Source organism: Stenella coeruleoalba, assembly GCF_951394435.1.
Source record: "Stenella coeruleoalba genome assembly, chromosome: 10".
In the NCBI taxonomy this organism is placed as follows: domain Eukaryota; kingdom Metazoa; phylum Chordata; class Mammalia; order Artiodactyla; family Delphinidae; genus Stenella; species Stenella coeruleoalba.
The window spans coordinates 52,153,017-52,175,250 of record NC_137156.1 but is presented as its reverse complement, the minus strand read 5'-3'; the positions used below and the strand labels follow the sequence as shown (position 1 = coordinate 52,175,250).

The following is a 22,234-nucleotide window of genomic DNA, read 5'->3' as shown; positions in this document are numbered from 1 at the left end:
CATTAAAAAGCCTGACAAGGGCTGATTAGGATGTGGGAGTAACAAGAACCTTCATACCCTACCCAGCAATTCTACTTTATTAGGTAAATACCCACTAAAATGTGCACATGTAAGCTCCATGTGAGTTGTAAAAGAAAATTCCTATAGCCTTAACTGTAATATCCTCCAACTGGAAACAACACAAATATCTATCAATTGAATGGTGTGTGTGTGTGAGAGATACACACACACAGGAATACTATATACCTCAATGAAAATAAATCTACAGCTGCATGCAACATTTGGAATTTCATAAAAACTAAGCAAAAGCAGCTATATAAAAAAATACATTTGATTCCATTTTATTGTTCAAAGAACATGTACAATTAAATATGTTTAGAAACAGAAATTACTGTAAAACCTAGGAGACTGATTACCTCCTAGAGGGGCAAGTAGGACAGGCCAGTGACCAAGTGGGAGCATGAGGAAGCTTCTGGAGTCCTGGCAGTGTTGTTCTCTTGATCTGAGTTGTGGTTACAAAGTTGCTTGTCTTGTGGTAATTTGCTAAGATGTACATTTTTGTCTTCCCGGTGTCACACCTCACACCAAAAGAAGGATTACTTTTTCATTTCAGACACCTGCCATTTCTAACAGAGAGCTGTTTCTACATTCATTCATGACTCCACCTACCTCAGTGAGGCCTGGGTAACAAGGCAGGGGGTCTGATAGCACCCACATCCAGCAGCACCCATTCCAAAGGAGGAAATTCGGAGAGGGTTGCACAACAATGTGAATGTACTCAACACTACTGAACTGTACATCTTTAAAATGGTTAAGATAGTAAATTTTATGTTATATATTTTACTACCATTTTAAAAAAGTGTGCAGAGGGTCCAGATTTCATAATCTTATGACCTTAAGCTATGGAAACGATAACACCCTATAGGCTGCTTTTATACCATCTAGTTCTCTGGCCTTTTGGTCGTGGCCTGGGGACTCGAAGTTAAAACTCTACAAATGCAAACTCAAGTAAGTAGATAAGGACGTTAAGTTTGAAAAATAAACTTTATCTTTGGACTTGCTGCCTCACTGCCTTATTTATACTACAAAGCACTCAGCTTGTTCAATTCTAAGATGTGGAATAAAAATAAAAGCTGTTTTACTGTCTATAATTTCACTTTTCTGTTACAATAAAATCTCAAGTGTGGTTACAATATAGTTTTTGCTGAGGCAATCCACTGAACCAAAATGGGGTTCCCTAAAACTGGAAAAGGTGAGAGATCATTCCTGCTCTTAATGAGAAAACTATACAAGACTTGGCTGATTAAATATCGGAACTTACAGAGCAGGGCTTTTTTGTTAGAGTCCTAGCCTCATTTACATGGAGATTAAATTCTTATTTGGCTAGGTGTCTTCCCCTCACTCACCCATAAAAAGTCAAAATGAAATTTTCACTCTGGGGTGGAAAGGAAGGCAAAATAAATAATAGATTAGTTCAACTTAGACCTTAGACCTAAGTTGAACTAATCTAGCACTTTTCCTACACGTGTTCTCTAAAACCTTTGTAAAAGTGAACAAGAAGGAAGTATGTGTTCAATACTGTTAGTCCTTTCAAAAATAAAAGATGTATAAAAGACAACACTTAACACAAAATTTGAATTAACTTTATTTTCCCTACAGTCAACAACTTCTCTGCACTGAATTTTAAAGCAACAAAGTAAAATAAAATCCTCCAAATGACAAGGTATCAGAAATCCAGATTTAGTTACACTTTTATTGTGAAAAGGTTCAACCATTTTATTGGTATGTAAAAGAACCATCATCTGGGTCAAAAATGGATTCTATAAATCAAAGAATATTCTACACTTTGGAAAAGAAAATCAGCAGTAACATTCTCAATGAATATTGTAAATTACACTTTTCTTCATAAAAGTTACATACTATTCTGCACTTTTCCACCAAAAGCAGTGGTGTAAATTATACTTGTTTATATAAAAAAAAGATATCCTGTGGCAGGAAAAACCCTTTCTCTTTCACTTTTACTAAACAGGAGAAAATTTTCAAGTCTATATAAAGTTGCCTATGAGACGGAAAGTGAACATGTTCAATCTCCATTTATATTTTAGTGCATTTTTTTGGACAATTGTCACATTTTTAATAAAAATAAGAAAATGCATATAGCATTAAAGAGTGTTTCATCAAATGCCTAAGGGACTAACAAAATATGGAGCAGAGGACAAAATCACTGTGATGGATGAAACTGTTATAAAAATGAGAGAAATCCAGGCGAACTTTACAAATCCTTTGTCATTTTGAAGAATCACACAAAATGAACTTTGGCTACCTGTCCACTTTAAGGGTTTCTTCCTTAATCTTTTGCATGTAAACAAAGTGCTAACCTCAGGACTAAGATACCAAACCCAATCCTGGTAATTAGCAACATCCTGTGCAGTTGCCATGATTTCCAAAGGATATAAATTTAGCCCTTGAATGAACAACGTATGAGATCTGCTCTGTAAGTACCTGGTGAAAACAACTGCTAACAGCAGCAATAATGTTTCAACATAAAAAAAAAAAACTTTGAATCGATTAGTTACAGGTCCATCTTTGAAACAGCAGCTTCTTCTCAGAGCAAACAGTAAGCAATAGAAAATGTACATTTGATGAAACATTCTTTGCACTGGAGAAACATGAAAATAAATATAGTTCAAGGAAGTATAATTATTTTTCTAATACCTCTTTCTCAGACCGTACTAGTTTACTGGTTCAAGAAGCTTGCATCACATTTTGTCATTCGTATTTTACGTATTGCTATCTGGGTAATTCAAATAAAATCTTGTAAAAGAATAAAAACATTGACAAGTATGCATGTGCCAGGGACCAAATTAGAGGGTTCTTTGGTGCCATTAGTCCAAATTCTCAGATTTGAAGGATAACATGTACCAGTAAAAAAAAAAATCTGCTGTTAGACATTTACAGCAGTGCTCTGTCTTGCTTCACATTACAAATCAAAAACAGCTGTTCTCAGTAAGCCAATTTTATTTTTTAAATCAGGCATTGCCAGAAAGTTTTGTACATTAACCTGGACCAGTGATGGTTCCAGCGATGGTTCTGTACCCTCCGTCGCTGTGAAACATGACATGAGCTAAAGGCAAAGACCGGTTCTCACAAGGACATCTGCTTCAAGTTAGGAACCAGAACAGTATATTTAAACAGTCTTCTTAGATATTTTCTTGCCTTTCTTAAAAACTAGTTTATTCTTAATGTAGCCACGCTTCCTTTTCGCAGTCTAAAAAGAAAACAGAACACATGGTGTTAGTGCAGGTTTCCTACGGATTAAAACTACAGATACACACATGGTTTACTGCAGAATGATGAAGACTGTCTTTATAATCCCTCAGATCTTCCTAGGGCTGGACTCCTTGAAACAGTCAATGAGCACCATGAACTGCTCTATGCCAAGGATGCTGAGATCCAAGATGAACTGGACTAGGTCCTCACCTTTAAGATGAAGGACGACCACAGCAGTCCTCAAATGCCTGTCATACATTCCTCACCATCAAGTGAATGAATCCCCACCTCCCCTCTCAACCACTAAATGCTCAGGTGTAATAATTACTCACATTTCCAGGCATGATAGAATATATAACTAGACTAAGGATTCAGAAAATGTTAATGGTGCTCCTAGTTTAGTTTCCAAGAATTAGCTGTGTCAGAAATACAAATTAACTTAGTAACTTTTGGAGCCCCGATTTTCTTATCTGTAAAAAAGGAGGATGATTATACCTATCTACAAAAATAAAGAGAAATAAAGTTACTTGGCACATTCTCCAATTTAGGTAGGAAAATAAGCACTTAAATATTAAAACAAAACCCAAACACCAAGAAAAAAAAACCCATAACATTCCTTGAGCATCACAGATCTTTAAAAAACTAAGATATTTTTCATTTTTCTTAACACTTCAGGATTCCACTTAAAATACTGTCAGCTGATGTCTGTGGTGTAAGAAATAAATTACTACAAATGTGGTGATAGAAATTACTGCAAAAATGTTTGCTATTTTAGAGTCTCACAAAGATAAATCAATATAGGACATGGATCTGACAATCTGACATATTCATAGATACTGAAAAAAGCAAATTTCTTGGAAATTAGTACTTTAAGGCATCAGTCAAAGCACTGGGTTAGCAGCAGGTCAAGACTCAGGAGATTGACCCCTCAATTCAATTCTCACATTTAAATACAACTTTTGGAGGTTTCAGAAACTCTGGCAAATGCTATGTCGTGTACATATATTATGATGTTCAGTTTAAAACAATTTATAATTTTTTTCTAACAGTGACAAAAATACAAGGCAGAATGCAATCCTTCTTAAGGTCACAAAAATTAGCTACTGCTAACTTGCCCACAATATATGTTACCTTATTATTAACTTACTTTATTAGGGCAAAAAGTAAAGAATTTCAGAGGACACAATTTGTAAAAATTCAAACCAGGCCAAGGAGTTGGTTTCTTTATCATCATCACCTACATTATTTCTAACTTGAAACCTTTTCTATGAGATCCTGTAAAATGCCCCAGGTCTCTGCACGTATGTATCTAGGTCCTCAGGGTGTTTTCTCTCTAGGAGCAGGTGAGCCATGCAGCCCTGGACTACAATTCCCAGTGCCTCAGCCATGTCAGCTTGGCAGTGGCAGGAAGTGGCTGCTGTACTCACTCACACCCCCTTCAACCCCCCAAATAAAAACTGGGCTGGAGAGAGGAAAGCAAAACAAATAAAAAGCATTCCTGCTACTACAAAACTGAGTATAAAGCCATGGAAACCAGAAATACTAGATCCAGGTTGTTGGCTAATAGAATATGTTTTTGGCATACAAGACAGATGGATTTTTATTTATCCATTCACTTATTTGGGGGAAATGATGAGAAGACAAAGAGGTCAGATTAAGAAACTTCACTATCAACAGTTATACAGCAAGTTCAATGCCTTGTTTTCATAACTGGGCTGAGATGTCTTAGGAGTGACTGCCTTCAGACTGTCAGCATTTGTTCTGACTTCTGCACTGATGTGACTCATCAGTTTCTCCTACCACGTGCCTATGAGACACCAGATCACTTGATATGACGACACAGTGAGTGCCAGCTCTCTGTGACTTATTTAAATACGTTAGTCTAGATATGGTAACCTATTCCTGGCACAGAAAGTATTCAGTTAAAGTTTCTATTTACATACCATACAGTTAATATTCAGCACTTTATAGTACAAATTGAAATGATCTGTATTCTGAATATATCTGTAGTATATTTTAAGTAATACAAAGGGATAAGACAATTCCTTCAATGATTTCAAATAACTGATCTGAGCAATGTACACCTAAGTATCTTTCAAGATTTAAGACTGAGATCAGTCTAATAACAATTAGTATTATAAGAGTAGTACCTTAAAATACAATCTTAATATTTCTTCTAACTGCTCATTATTTTCCATCTCCCACAGAGGGCCAACCATATAAATACTCATTTTTCAGTAGCTTTTATAGCAAAGATTAGATCTATTTGGCTTAAGTGAGCCATAATGACCTCCAGTAAAAGACTTCATATCTTATTATTTATTACAAAAGGACTGCCAATAGTCTCATCATCATAATTCTACCTACAAGCTTTGTCATGACAATTACATTTAAAAATAATTATCTTAAGATAAATGATTTATTTTCATTCAAGACTCAAACCAACTCAAGTTTATTTTTTATTCAATGAATAATACAGTAACGTCGTACTAGAACGGAACATGAAAATGCTATATAAATTTGCTTTGACCAAAAGATGATGAACGAATCACAACTGTTATTACTTGTTTGGCATTTTTACTTTCACAAAGGTTCAGAAGCCACAGACACATCTCACTTTACAAACAAGTCGTACTAATGGGAGTGGCACAAGCTAAAGCCAGAATGCCTCTGGAAAATCTTAGCTTGGTTCACTGATAACCACTCTTCCCTATCAAGAACTATCCAGAACAGTTGCTGCTTGGGGTACCCGAAGTGCTGAGTTTGCAAGGACTGCCCTCAGCAGGTTGGCTTTATATCTACTTTGTATATAAGCCTTGGTCTTTATTCATCTGGCAAATGAAAATTTATTCGCAATTTTCAGTAATTATTTATCAGTCAAACCAACCAATCTTGAGTTACCCTTTTTTTCTCTTTTATTTGAATTTTATTTATTTATTTTTTATACAGCAGGTTCTTATTAGTTATCCCTTTTATACATACTAGTGTATATATGGAGTTACCCTTTCATAAACATGACTTCATTTGGCACCCACCTTCTTTGACAAATACTTCTGTTTTGGGAAAATGTTGGTTACTCGAGGTTTGTGGTCTAGTGTCTCCCTGTTATCGGGTGCTTTCACTTTATATATCCTTACAAGCCAGTGCTCTGATGTAAAGGCCTCCTCCAAATGCTTGAATTTAATGTCCTTGTTTCCAATCTCAGCATTACGTGTTCGATCAAAACCTGGGGGTGTACGGAAATCCAGCTGCAAAAGTGACATTAGTATTGGATGTTAACCATATTGGAAAGCTTGCAATATTAGAAGGTAGTAAATGTTAGCAGCAGAGTAAAACTTTCTCCTTTTAAACTAGGAAAACACAATCAGAGCAATATATTGTAACAGTTCTTATATGTTGCTAACCAGATAGGAAAAACTCTGCAAGAGAGAAACTAAATGAACCCTTAGAGTGGATGAACAGCCCACAGGCATAAAAAAACCAATAGCAAGATAAAATCCATTAAAGCCCTTCTTATAGGTATTCAGAGAAAACACACAGAAGGGCCTGCTTTTCTGCCCCAGGGCCTTGCACTATACTATCTACTCTTTCAACCTCAAAGTTCTTCATTCAGTGATTTTGCATGGCTGGTCCCCTTTCTATCCTTTGGTCTCAGCCCAAATACCATCCCTTCAGATAAATATTTTCTTGAGATTGATGGTTGCGAAGTCTCCTCCATTGATTCCTTATTCTTTTACTCTATAGTGTTTGTTGCTAAGGTTTTTATTTATCTTTAAAATTACCTATATCCTCCAACAGGATGTAAGCTGCATGATGACTTTACCTTATTCAGTGTGGCTCTATCTTACCAGCATTACTTGTTAAATCAATGCACAAGTAAAGCAGTGATGCTAACCAACCTGAAATTGGGAACTACAAAGGAAGTCAGACAAGCCAAACCATGGGAAGATTAACCAAGAATGAAAGGAGGAAAAAATGGAGGGACGGGAGAAGATTTTAAGAAATTCTCAGACTAAGTTTATATGTTGCCACACAGAACTTAAATGAATTCAACTTAAATATAAATCCAAAAACCAAATCTCCTCCAGTGCGAGAATAACTTGTTATTGCACATCTATACAAGAGCAAAGTTATATACCTCATGTCTTAAACATATTATTCTCGAGCAGGGAAAGGCATCAAAATGAATGCATGCTACAGGCATGGCTTGGAGCTCTTGATAAACGTGACAGAAAAAAAAAGTCCTTCAATGCTCTCATTAGTGAACAGAGAAACTAATCTTTCACCCATTTTCTGAGGTAGCTAATTATTATGGCTTAAGTTGCTTCTTTCTTAGCATGAGTTTAGAGACCAGGCAGTGGCCTTCAAAGAAAACACAAACAAAAACGTAAATCTGGTAGTAAAATTTTTGTCTGTTTTTTCAGAGCCACCTGTAGAGTAATTCCAAGCGAATAATGCTGAAACATTATCTCGATCCCTGGTATTTGTATAAAATTAAACAAGCAATTTTTCCTCTGCCATTGATGTGACCTTAGTATGAAGGTGTAACTTGGTATGACAGTCACGCAATCTGAGAGCTATGAAGAATCATAGAAGCCATCAGTCCAACCCCCATTATACACAGACAAGGAAAAAAACAAGTCCAGAGAGAATGTGACTTGTCCAAGGGTTATGTGACCTGACAGAGCCAGATCTGGAACCCAGGTGTTGTGACAGTCCATTATCTGTTCTTTTTGCCACGATGCCTCTTTGCCCATTCACTCATTTTTGTTGACTCTTAATCTTTTGTACCATATCATTCCAATTTTCTGGGAAAACTCTGACCCAGAGAGTCCTAGCTCTCTGTGGTAATGGAGAACAGGGAAACAGTGAATATATGAAGTGACTAAATAATTCATCTCTTTAATTTCAAGCTTTCCCCCACTAGGCTGTGAAGTTAAACTACTTAAGATCACACTGCTTCCCAGCTGGAAGACCTCTCCCTGGTCTTCCAAAAGCATGAAGTTGAAAAGTGAGATGGCAAACAAAGAATGGATTTGAGCCTATGTTAATTAACAATTTTGGAAGGAAATCTTTGATCTAAAAAATATTTCCTCGTTTTTTACATACAAGTTTCAGAAATTAAATTTAATAGAGAAAAGAATCTTTAGATGAGCACATTTTTCTTTACAGCGCAACCAAAACATCATTATCCTGTTTTTTAGAGTCAAACAAGGCTACTTAATATTCCTTTGAATAAAGATTATAGAAAAATTGATGTAACTAACCTGCATTTCTCCAAATCTGTAGTACGACATTTTATACATAAGGCAATTCAACAAAGTAGGGGATCCTGCTTTGTCTACACGGAATTCTCCTTGTGGGGTGAAATAGTCACTTTCCTACAGGAAAGAATCCAGAAGTTTGTGTCAGTTTAATATAACCAATTCAAAGCTACAGGTTCCCCCTTTTCATTTCCCCATAAGAACTAACTTTTGAGGTATCTTCATAAAGCCATATTTAGTTACATCTCAAAAAAATATAGTATCAGAAGACGAATTTATAAATTTAATGTCATCTCTTAAAAAACCCACAAAACTATCATGGGTGTTTTTTAAAGCTCAGTATAGAAATCATTTATAGGAAATAAACAAGAGTATCCAAAACACAGAGAAAAAGAACAATAGTCTGTTAGAGTGAGGGAGGGCGATTATTAATTAATTCTACCAGATTTTAAACCATGTTATAATAAAACCTCAATAATTTAAGAAAAAAAAAGGTACCAATACCATGATTTAATATCAGGTAGGCCAACTAAATTTGTTCTTTATTTTTCCATATGAACTTTTAAAATCAGTTCTTTAGTTCAGAGGGGAATGTTTAGAAAACTTCTGTAGGAATTTTTATTGGGAGTTCATCAAATTTATGAATTAACCTCTAAGAGGGCTAATCTGACACCATCGATAGAAATTCCTCATCTAGGAATTTATCCTACAGAGATACTTATACATGGGCAAAATGATGAGTGTAGAAAGTTATTTATCGCACCACTGTTTATGAGATTAAAAAACTGCAATCAACCTAAATGTCCATTAACAGGGACAGGTTAAATAAATCATGGTGCACACACACAATGGAAGACACTATGCAGATATAAAAAAAAAAGGAATGAAGAAGCATCCCCATAAGATCTCCATAATATATTGTAAAGTAAAAAAAGCAAGAACAAGGTGTATATTTTGCTACTAGTTATCTGCTTCAATAAGAATCATAAGAAAATAGTAAGAGACTACCATGGACTTTTTTCTTTTCCTTTTCTTGGGGTGGGGGGTGTAAACTTTTACTGTATATCCCTTTATATTTTATTTTTTGAACCATGTGAATGTGTAAATTACCTATTCACAAAGCATAGGAATTTAGGATTTTTCTCTATATAAATGGTTCAAAGCATATATCTGGATCTACCACGTCAGTTTTAACACTGCTAAAGCAAATGCACAAATGAAAATTATATACTAGGAGGATTAAATTAAGACCAATTTAACATAAGGTAATACTGTTTATTAATCGTAGTTAAGGGGAAATGTCACAGCATTTACACTTAAACAAGAAATCTGGGGCTTTACTCGACTTCATCCCTGTCACATAAAACACATTCATACATTTTCCCAAAAGGTTCTTTTATTCTGGATCAGCAGTGAATCTTACTCTCATCTTTTGTGCCTTCACCACGTAAACCACAGTGCTGGGTGCCCAACCTCTCTGAGCTCACAGCTGAGTGGGAGAGATACAACAGAATCTACCTACAAACCAGGCTGGATGTGATCTGATAATGCACCAGAGAAGGGCTTCTGGAGAGGGGACTAATCTGTGGTAGGGAAGGTACTCCAAGAAGAAAACTGTATAAACACGTGTGTCAGATGAGCCAAGGAAAGAAACCACGAGGCAAGTTTCACGGGCTAGAGTAGATCGACAGAGTAGAAAAAGGTGATAGAAGGACAAGAGGCCAGCAAAGGAAAGTGAAGTATTAAGGGGTTGTGCATTCTGAGCTAAAGCGTTTGGATTTCATACCACTGCTTCATTATTTCAATCATCATTATGATTATTTCAAACCAGCCACTAGGCTGAGGTTTCATCTATGTTACTATAAATTCTCATAACAGCAGTACAAATGAATTATTCCTGGCATCTGTTAGTGATCAACTGAAACAGCCGTAATCACAATTATAACACTAGAACCTAGAACAAGACCTAGTGCTCAAAGCATATAATGCTGACTGGCTGAAAAACAACTTGCCCATAGCACCAAGCTGGCAGTGGCAGGGTTTAGTTCCAACTCATGTCTGTCTGGTTTCAAGGCCCCTTTCCTTAAACTAATGAAGGCTTAAAAAAAAAAAAAAAAAAAGCTGGGAAGTTACATGATCAACGTCATGTTAGACTGGGAGAGGGAACAAGACTAAGGCAAAGATAGCAAGTTCAAGGCTACTGTCCTATTTCAGGTTTACGAGCATAGGGGTCAATGCCAGAGTGGAAGCAATGAAAATGGAAGGAAAGGGCAGAAGTGACAGGCTGTAAGGAGTAAAGGCAAGAATTTTGACAAGGGATTGCTTTGTAGGGGAGAATGGAAGTACCAGGTATGAGTTTCCAAAGTTTTAAACCTGGGAAAATGCTTATGGTATCTTTAATAAACAGTAAAGTCAGACTGAAGAACTAATTTGGGGGATAGGATAATGAAAACAAACACAATGCAATTAACAAGGTAAGAGGGCTACTGGGAGCTGTCTTTCACACACCGAGAACGACCTAGTTTCTTACCCGAATGTCTTTTGGATGTTCCCCTTCAGCTATCCTAACCATCCAGAGAAATTTGTTGATATCATCACCAGAATACCCAATAACCCCTCCAAAAATAACCAAAACATAATCTACATCCAGACTCCTCATGATTTTATAGGCTGCTGTTTCATTTGAAGACATGGCTTTTCCCACCTACAGAATAAAAAATGAGAATGGGTGTACTTAGTCCCAAAATACACTAAAAATAAAAATGGACGTACACTTTTACTTTAAGATGGAATGCATCTCAAGAGTTTGATTTACATGGACTTTTTTATAAAAATGATTTGCTATGAATTCAACAGATTTACTGAGATTTATAAGCACCTCACTTACTACAACCAATTATAGCAGAAATGTCAAAATCAGAAATACATGCTCTAATATTTTGCTAATAATTAGGTCTCATGAAATTAACATTTTAATATGAAAGCAGGCAAGCTTAAAAGAAGTAGAACTTCTCATAACCTCAGGCCGAGGATGACCATCCATCTAGCTAGCACAAATATATTCTTCTCTTCAGTTTACTAAACATCTAATGATTAGTTACAACACTAATACAAAGAGAATTCATTTGGCTAACGCCCAGTTATCTATTTAAAATCTTTAAAGAACAGAGAGGTGATTACTTTAATTAATGTAAATTAGTTATTTAATAGCTAGAGCGAACATAATTTGCATGCCCATAAAACACAGTGCATTTGTTTTACATATTTGCAAATACTTTTCTTATGAAATGGAAAATACAAGACAAATATAATATTTTAAGTTTCAGATTTTGCCTATTCTCCAGCAAACAGCCTACAATTCTGAATGATACTTAAATAAATTCTATTCTTAAAAACAAAATAAGCATACCTTGAACTCACTTTGTTGAATAAATATGTAGAGAAGTATGTTCAAAATTCAGCAAGCAAAGAGTACTTTCACCCACATTTTTCCTACTTAATCACAAGTGAAGTCTGATTGCTAAGTAGTGAATAAAGGTTTGTAACTTTTGATCTTTTGTTGATCAAATTCTTACCAGTGCTATGTGGCTGTTATTCCAGGTGTTATTATCCACCAAAGTAGTTCTGTTAGCCATCCCAGCTATTTGATAGCCATAATCCCACCAAGACATCACTCGGGCATGTTCATCTGTATTTTGCCTCAGCCAAAAGTAAGCTTCTCTAAAATCATCTAAGATATTCCTGGTGCTGAAAACAATCACAATATTCTTTTAAATGATATCTTGGAAGTGTGAAGATGGTAACTTAAAACCTTGAGGTGCCAAGCCACTAAGTAATTTCATATTTTAAGGATGGTAGTTAAAAGCCTCCATGGTAGGGAGAAAAAAAAAAATCAATGGAGAGCTAGACTAGTGCTTCTTAGACTTTAATATGCATACAAACCACCAGGCCATCTTGTAAAAAAGCAAATTCTGGTTTAGTAGTTCTGGGGTGGAGCCTGATACTGGGCAAGTCTAATGAGCACCCAAGTGAAGCAGAAGCTGGAGTGGGAATGCGGGGTTGCAGTACATAAACCAGCTGTTCTTAAACTGTAGCTGTATCAGATCACCAGGGGGGCTTATTAAACCACAGATCACTGAGTCTCACCCCCAGGTTTCTCATTCACACACTGGGGTGGGGTCAAGAATTTACATTTCTAAAGGATTTCCTGGTAATGATGATGCTGTGTCCAAGCACAACACTTTGAGAAAGACTAATGTGTATGTTATATATGCAAAGATATTTTGGAAAAGAGCATGAAATACAATGATTATTACCTACTTCTACCAAAGGGGACGGGCAGGGGAAAGGTCACAAGAAAAGCACAGCAGATTCAAATGCAGAGCTTCACAAACATCTTTGAATTCTATCTTTTGAGACAGGAAAAAAAGGTAGGTATAAAATCCTCTTGTAGTCAAGTTGTCTTCTTACCCGTCATGATTGTAAGAGGCCAGGACCACACTTGGGCTGGAGTAGGCATTGCTTGTGACCCAGGTACAGTGGACTGCAAACATCATCAACAGCATCAGCATCAACATGGTAACAATGCTTTTTATATTAGGACCTAATCCCTCTTCAGTTTTTTCCTGTTCAGTTACATGCTTCCTCACTTTACCTGCCTGAAAATGCAAAAAAAACTGATGAGACAAATTCATCATTTGACTTGCTTTCATTAAGACACTCAAAAGGGAGAAGGTTGGGAGAATGTTATCTATCAATTTAATTCTTTCAGAAGGAAAATGTATAACCATCAGGAATTCTCGTGTGGGTCATACAACATTTTCTAAAAATTATCAAGGTGAATTCTAAAGTCAAATGTGAATGAGAAGGCTTCCTGGAACTAAACCCAATCCAGGAGCAGGTTGCAGAGCAAAAAATCTCCAGTAAGAAGCTGCTTTCAAACTCAACTGTCCTTATGTTTTATGTAAATACAAAGGAGATAACCAAATGGTCTCATGCTGGCCACCTTTTCTTATAAAAAATCTGAATTCCTCACCGTGAAAACAGCAATATCCGGCTATAATCCAGACCATGTAGGACTTTAGTATAGGAAAAACCTGCATTATCAGAATCAGTTTTCTAATTTCCAAACCCCAAACCAACAGACTTGTTAAAATCAAGATTACATTTTTGAAAACAAAACAAAAACCTCACGGAACAGAGAACAGAACAGTCAGAGGTTCTAAATTGCAAGGCTAGTTATTAAGAAACCACAAAACAAAACATCACAAACACAAAAGCAGGTATGTGCCTTATTAGCACTAATCTGTATGAATAATACTGGACCTATCATAGTAAAGAAAGAAAATTTCAAAATTAATACATATACTGCGAAGTTCTTCATTGCTTATTGCTACTTAAAAATCTAGTTAATAAAGTTTACTATGTCATCCAAGACAAGTGCTCTGATTCTAAGTCTTTTCCACACTTGCACCAAATATAATCCTGCTCTGTTAGCTGAGAAGTTAAAAGTGAATTACATTATTATATGGGCCAGCTACCTAGTGCTAACGAACTGGAGACTGTTTTTTTAAGGCACTTATTCCCCTCGTGAATCACTATTCAGTCAACCAAATATTTTAAAAGTTTACAGTGAATATGGACCTCAAGGATAAGCACTTTGCACATTGTTTCAGAAGGATTTATAGCGCTAAATTTTATGTAATTTAGTAGAGCACCAGCTTTCTGAGTGAAAAGACCAACCAGGATTCAAAATTTGAGGCAAGCAGTAAAGACCAACTAGAAATGTCATAGTTTGACTAAATTCTTGTTTAATCACCCTTCATAATATATACAAGTTCTTACTGTGGTGGAAAAATAAAACACGTAAAAATTTTAAAGGCCTTACTTTAGATTTCCCACCTTATCATACAAATTTCCTGGGTTTCTCTTGTCATCCTCATCACTGCTGTCCTCCACAGGTGGGTTTTCCCTTTTCATGTCATCCCCCAAATAATGCTCAAAAACATTTGAGAATGCAATTGCAGACAGCATACAGACGACTGGAGTCAAGGTCAACATCAGCCGCACCATCACGCCAGCAAAGTAGACAGCACTGATGGCATACAGAGCAACTGCAAAGACAAGTTCTCTCGTAACACTTCAGAAGAGAAAAGGGTCCCTGGAAACTCCACTAACTATTTAAAACTATTTAAAACAAAATCTAAAAACAGACAAACATCTCATAAAAGGGCTGTTTTATTTATTTATTTACTTAAAGAGGAACTTTTTAAAAAAAAATAAATTTATTTTGTTTTTGGCTGTGTTGGGTCTTTGTTGTTGCACGCAGGCTTTCTCTAGTTGTGGCAAGCTGGGGCTACTCTTTGTTGCAGTGCACAGGCTTCTCACTGCGTTGGCTTCTCTTGCTGCAGAGCACAGGCTCTAGGTGCGTGTGCTTCAGTAGTTGTGGCACGTGGGCTCAGAAGTTGTGGAGCATGGGCTTAGTTGCTCCACGGCATGTGGGATCTTCCTAGACCATGGCTCAAACCCGTGTCCCCTGCATTGGCAGGCGTATTCTTAACCACTGTGCCATCAGGGAAGCCCTAATTGTTTTTGAATTGATAATGCTAACCAATTTAAAAGTCATATTTAGAAATTATAACTAGTGTTGACAAAATAAACACTGCATATCAACAGTTTAGAGAAGCATATCATGTTTCAAGTTTAATTATAGCTACTATGGGGAATGAGACAATTATTTGTCAACAGCATCACATATTAGAAAAATACATTAACTGACAGATGAAAACATGTTTGGTGAATTGTATTATTAGGCACAGTAAGTTTATAGAATCAAAGTCTATGAAAAGTCTGTGCCAGTATCTGGCATAAAGCCTGCTTTAAAGTAAGAATGGGATGAGAAGAATATAATTTATTACCAAAGGAGGAACTTATAAAGTTATTGCCAAGAAACTTAAAAAACAAAAATTGGAAGTAATTTCCAATAGTCAAAGCTTTCCAGATAATGTGCTCACCACAAGGAAAGGCTCTATCATTTCTGGCTAGAGGCTATATGACTTTACAAAGTTAATGAGTCATTTGGGTGCCTATCTCATTTGAAGCTAATTCACATTTTTTTTCCTGACTAAAAAATACATTTATTATACCATATTGTTTATCTCAATGGATTTTTATATATGCACACACCTATGTAATTACCACCCATATCGAAATACAGAACATCTGTATACCTCCTCAGGAGAATCCCTCATGCCTCTTCCCAGTCAATAACTGCTCCCCTCACCCCCCACCCTTTTTTACCTTAAAAGTCCAAAAAGGTAATCACTATTTGGACTTTTAAAGCAATAATTTAGTTTTCCTTATTCTTAAACTTCATAGTAATGAAATTATATAAAAATGTTCTCTTTTGTACTGGTTTCTTTTAATTACCCATGCTATTCTTTTATTAATTGTTGTGTTGTATTCTACTGTACAAATACATAATCTCTTTATCCTACTGCTGATAACCTTTGGAATGTTTCTAATTCAGGGCTATTATGGATAAAGTTGCTATGTATATACTCTTAAACATGTCCTTTATGGGACACATGCACTTACTTCTCTTGGGTATATACCTAGGATTGGGACTGCTAAGTCATGAGCGGGCAATATGTCTAAGCTAAAATCTTTTTGAATGATGCAATATTAACATGGCCTTATCCAGAGACCACTGACCTATAGAAACCAGAAAAGAAGGAGTGTCGTCCTTTGGTTAGAACCTATGCAGATGCTATTTTATCTCTCCTGACTTCACTCTGGAACAGTAACTTTTGAGTGTCTCTAATGGTCCAGGACCCCTACTTGCACAAACTATTTGCTTGTGTGACCCTGTGCATATTACAAAGCTTTTTCAGTTTCAGGTTTTATCAAATGCAAAACAGCCACAGCATACTTCTTGTGATGACTGAATTACATAAAAGTGTTTGGTATCTGTTTATTCTGTCCATTTATATTTTGAATGTCAGATCCTAAACACTGCCTTTAAAATAGTTTGTATATCTAAGTCTTGTAAGTTGGAAATTACACAAATCAGTCAAGAGGGTGTTACTTAAAGGTGATTCTTATTCCATTACAAAATGTACTTTTGCCCTGAAATTTGGATCATGGATGCCCCTGCAAACTTCTTCCTACTTGATTGGATTTAACTGAGAAAATAAAGTCAAGTCTATTCTGTCAACAGTTATAATTTCCAATTCTCAGCCACAGACTATAATTACATTAACCTCTCAGAAAACAATAAATTGAATGAAAAATTTATATACTAGTCCAAAATGAAAAGTTAATAATTAGAGTATATATAATGCAAATTCACTGAATTTTTCTTAGTTAAGCACTTATGCAAAGTAAGAGGAAAGTTTATCTTAAATACGCATAGAGTCAAGCAAAGAAAAATAAAACTTTAGAGTGCAGTGATAATCTCAACAAAAATAAATAAATCAAAGTACTTATTAAAAATCTCTTACCAAATACTCTTTCATCGTTGATATTTTTAATGCAGAACCACAGGCCTGCTGGGAAGGTACACACAAGAATATGTAGATCAAAGAAGAAAGATACCCAAGTTGTAGGTTGATGCTCAGACACTGACGCAATAATTGGAATGTGTATTTTTGCATACCTGGTATTAAAAAAAGTTAACATTATTTAAAAGTAAATGATAAAACAGGAGTTCCTTTTAGATGACTAAACTTTCTCTGATTGTAGATATGGTTCCTATCCCTACCTCTTCTTGCTTAAAAGTATATTCCAATGTAACCAGCTAGAGTGGAAATAATTCTGATATACACTGGTAAAACCAAAACCAATATGCCCCTCCTAAAATCAGAATTATCTAAGGCCAGTTATAAAAGTGTTGGCTCTGACTTCTAACACAAAAATCTTTGCTCAAATAGGAATTTGTTTTGCAGTTTTAACTTAGTACTTTTCTAAGTTTGCATCAACGAGTTTCACTATCTTCTGGACTTATTACTAGCAGAAATACCTTATCCGATAACATATCATATTGCCACAATACCTTTCTTAACAAGGAGATGGCACAGAGGCTGATGAGGGAAATGGAAAAGACAGGACAAATTTTCCCTGAAATTCCAAAGTGGTCAGTTAAAGTCTGAAAGCAAGAATAAGTATGACTAAGAAAAATTTAACCTAGGATTTTAACCTAATCAGAATAACTAACTTCTACAACTGGGGTTTTCCCTCAAACTCTGGTGATGCAAAGGCTGATCTCTGGAAGTTTGTGTCTATTAGCTTCAGCCATTCATACATAATTTGCTTATGCCCTTTAATTAGTCATGGGCAGGAGCCCTTTTGGTATCACACCAAAGGGCAGGCCTGTTCAATAAATTGTGGTAGGTTTTTTATTCGGCCACATGAAGAGTAACAAAAAAGATGGAATAGCAGAATCAAGGGAGAGAAGTAAATTATCACCAAGAGATATTTTCTTATCCTTAGGAAAACATTTCTAGAGATAAAAAATTATTGAGCTAATTTAAAACTAATTTTTTTTTACTAACTCTTTTTATAATAGCACTCTTAAAAAGCATGACAAATATTCTCTAGTATATTTGATAGGTTAAAAAATATCAAGAAACTTAGATAATGTGGTATTAAAAAGAAAGTTAAATTTTTCTTCATATCTACGGCATACAGATGCTATAACATAGCATCTATCCTTAATGATTAAAAATTAAATATTACTAACAGATGGAAACTTTGAATACATTGGTAAAAACAAAAATCAATTACTAAAATGGCACACATTACCTGAAATGTTTTAACAAATAAAACTAAAATAAGGAGTTGCCCATGAACAGAAATGTGACTTACATAATCACACTAAAGGTGAATTCCAAACAGGTATTATAACAGACAAAATACAACATTTACTAAACTAGTACATGCTAGATACTTTAGAAATGTTGCCCAGGTATTGACAGAGATACTAATAAAGAACAGACAACAAAAGGAAAATAACATGAGGGCAAATAACTTATCTGCACTTACCCAGTATCCCACAATGAGTAAAACCTGCCACTCCACGGTGCAATGTAACCTTGGAAGGAAAAGTGTAGAGGAAATTAATCTGCCTTTTCACTGTTTTTATGTTTATTGATTATTATGGATTAATTTAAGCTAATATTAAAAGAATTCTTGTTTTTAAAAAAATAGGTGACAACGTATTTCACACAGCTGGCAGTCAGATAAAATAAGATTAGGGATCAAATAAAAAAAAATCCATGGACATTACATTTCCAGAGAAATACAACAAGTTGACAGATAAAATTGTAGAACGTTTTCCAATTCTCTCTTAAACCTCTAGTTGACTAGTAAAATAAAGCTAAGGTATTAAGATAGCATTGGATAATTTTAAAAAGTGAGGTGTCCAGTATGCCAAATTTAGATAAATTACAAAGATGATTTTAATTTTTTAAAAAATTTATTTATCTTTTACTTATTTTTGGCTGCGTTGGATCTTCATTGCTGCGAATGGGCTTTCTCTAGTTGTATCGAGCGGGGGCTAATCCTTGTTGCGGTACACAGGCTTCTCATTGCGGTGGCTTCTCTTGTTGTGGAGCATAGGCTCTAGGCACGAGGGCTTCAGTAGTTGTGGCTCACAGGCTCCAGAGTACAGGCTCAGTAGTTGTGGCACATGGGCTTAGTTGCTCCACAGCATGCGGGATCTTCCTGGACCAGGGCTCGAACTCGTGTCCCCTGCATTGGCAGGTGTACTCCCAACTACTGTGCCACCAGGGCAGTCCACAAAGATGATTTTAAACATTCGTGCCTTTTATTCCTGTCAATTAATTCTTCATGATTTTATGACGTAGGCTGGTACATTAATTTGACATACCTTCAGAAAGAATTTGACTTATTTCTAGGGACTAGTAGAGTCAGGATTAGAAATTAACTCAGAATCCAGAAGCAGACTGAAACTTATCTGGTTGACTGTTTAAAATCAGGAGATAGAGTATATGTACACAAGGGAGGGTAAACCTGCACTGTTAATACTGGAAGCTTTGAATTTTATACATTTTGGGTCTATTCATCCATCAAGAGAAGGATGTTTGAAAGTGGATTTATCAGAACCTGAAGCAGCAAAATTAAGATACTGTTAAAAAAAAAATCAAAATTTGTACTGCTATTCACATTTTAGAACCTTTGACTATTATTTTCATACAGTTTGTAAAGAAACCACAATATTTGAACTACTAGGATAAATGCAACATGTACAAAATTTGAAAAAGAATTATCTTTTGCAATAACCTAGAGACAAGATTCATATCCTACAGGTGATGACACCTACCTGTATAAGTCAAATAGATGACACTAAGGAACACAGCACCTGCAGCTAGTGATACACCCAAAAAGAACAGGGTCTGGAACTCTTGTTTTGTTAATCGGTCTCTCAGATACTGCAAGAAAGCATAAGCTTGCAGCAATGCAAAGACACCTAATTAAAGAAAAGGTTCATATAAGTAATCAACAAAGCATTTTTACCAAGGACATTTACAAACGTTAATTTGGAAGACCTTCTTAGAATACCTTGTACCATTCATATATCAGAGACTAGTCATTTGATCTGACATTTCCTTTGTCAAATGACAGTTAACCAATTAATACACCCAAAAAATTGTGTTACATATTTTTTTCAAAATGATCAGACTCCCCATACATGGACCAGGCAAGAAAAATCTCATTTCAGTAACTGAAGCCTATTCAGCACACTAAATTCCACCCTTTGTCCCATATTTTAGCAACATGTTTTCTAGGAAAAAAAATTTAAAAAATAAAGAAACATCATTAAAAAAATAATTATCAGATTTACTGAAGGATACAACTGACCTGGATCAGAAGAATCCTGATATATGGTTACTGTTTATAGTTGGGTGGGGGATGGAGATGGTTCAAGATTCTTACTGAGAATCTGATGATAAAAGCTATGGAACATCATCTCAGAAAGTTAAATATACTGATATTTATAAAATGCTACAAACAAAATAACTACCCACAGACTTCCTATGGATCATGCACCTTGTGTGGAGAATCTCTGATAAAGTTTTATTCACAGATCTCCCACTGTATCTTGTTATTTGTGACCGAGATTAATGATGGCAAAATGCTCTGCTTTAGGGAGAGAAATTATATGACCTTATAATCAATATGAAAGCCATTAATTCCAGTTAGTAGATATGGATAAAATATTTTAGTGAGATGTATGGAACATAAAAATGAAATGTTCCATCTAAATTTGGTAAAATGAAAACTCAGTGATACAGTAACTCAGTGTACAGATACACTATTTAATTTATACAAAGCAAATGTTATTTAGTGTTTGCAAAAAAGGATGTTTTGCTTTTTCAAAACAGTCACAGCTGGCAAGATAAGCACTTTTAGGCATACAGTATCAGAAAGTCTCGATAAACTCTATGATATTCATATTTTATAGTGGTGATGTTTTAGAACCAATACGATGAAAATTAAAAACAACTACAAAACCCCAAAAGAACCCTTCATTCCACTGAAGGTCGGCCAGTCATACCTTCACAGATTCCTTAGAAGAAACAAAATAAATATTTTTCATACCTGCAGCTGCCATGTGTTCACTTGTTCTGATTGGCTGGAATCCCACAAAGGGTATCTGCATGGATAATATTAAGCCCACAATATAGAAAGTGCTATATGCTATAAAGACAAAATAGGAAACAAGGATAATTTACTACTACCAATAAGTACTTCAAACATAAATATATACACAACTCATATATTTTTAGCAAAGTTTTAACTGAACTTATTTTAAGAATAGAATACTGAAGTGACTATTGTATTTGATACATATTTGATGGTTAATCATACATTATAAATCGTGAAATTCTTTCTGCCATTTTAAAAAATACTATTTTAAGGAGACTGGTGCTGTTTTACTCTCCTGAAAATGGAATCAAGTTTTTTTTCAATCATTAATAATCAATGACATAACCCAAGAAGCTATGTAATATATAAGTAAACACCATTCCTATTGGCATTAACCCATAAATAAAGTATGCATGACCAAATGAATACTTATCATATTACGAATAGCTGCTATTGTCTCAAAAGCTTTTAAGTATTCACACCCTATTTATAATCTCCTAACACTTTTGTACAGTACTTAACCAGTTTTAAAAAAAATCTTATGTCTATCCACTAAGTTTTATGTGATTAAAGAACAAAAGAACTAAGTACACAGAAGTCAAGCCATAAAACAGACTAGTTACTGAATTTATTAGGATCTAATAAAGGAAACTTATTTGCTCTTGGCACTGAATATACTATATATTATTCTCGGCTTATATCAACCTAAGTGTATAGGTAAATTGGGGAGGGGCTACAATTTGTATAACAGACTTATTTTTGCATTTAGGGGTTCACAGATCACTACCAGACAAGCTGATTACAGTGAAAGTATTTGGAATCACTGTAATTAAAAATTATTTAGAAATGGAGTTAAAACTCATGTAAAATAGTTAATGTGAAGATTATTCCATTTATAAAGCTTACTCACATACTTTATGAAGTACAGTCAATATTTAGTTGTTGGCAAATAAAATACTCTATTAGAAAAAAAAACTGCAAGAGAACTGTTATAGCAGGCATATCTGTATGCTACACATTGTACAGCACAG

The 22,234-nt window shown here is 35.2% G+C and overlaps 1 protein-coding gene across 2 annotated transcripts in view; it reads right to left on the bottom strand.

The window, feature by feature from the left end:
- Positions 1 to 1,627: 1,627 nt before the first annotated feature.
- STT3B (STT3 oligosaccharyltransferase complex catalytic subunit B) overlaps positions 1,628 to 22,234 on the bottom strand; it is a 98,445-nt gene continuing 77,838 nt past the window's right edge. For both annotated transcript variants that reach the window (XM_079934961.1, XM_079934962.1), the window contains exons 6-16: positions 21,156 to 21,254; positions 19,876 to 20,022; positions 18,576 to 18,624; positions 17,036 to 17,190; positions 14,436 to 14,647; positions 13,005 to 13,192; positions 12,110 to 12,281; positions 11,065 to 11,238; positions 8,538 to 8,651; positions 6,306 to 6,518; positions 1,628 to 3,268 (exon numbers count right to left, since the gene is read on the bottom strand). In XM_079934961.1, coding sequence (XP_079791087.1) covers positions 3,188 to 3,268; positions 6,306 to 6,518; positions 8,538 to 8,651; positions 11,065 to 11,238; positions 12,110 to 12,281; positions 13,005 to 13,192; positions 14,436 to 14,647; positions 17,036 to 17,190; positions 18,576 to 18,624; positions 19,876 to 20,022; positions 21,156 to 21,254 — 1,604 coding nt within the window. In that variant the 3' untranslated portion in view covers positions 1,628 to 3,187. The remainder of the gene's footprint in view (positions 3,269 to 6,305; positions 6,519 to 8,537; positions 8,652 to 11,064; positions 11,239 to 12,109; positions 12,282 to 13,004; positions 13,193 to 14,435; positions 14,648 to 17,035; positions 17,191 to 18,575; positions 18,625 to 19,875; positions 20,023 to 21,155; positions 21,255 to 22,234) is intronic.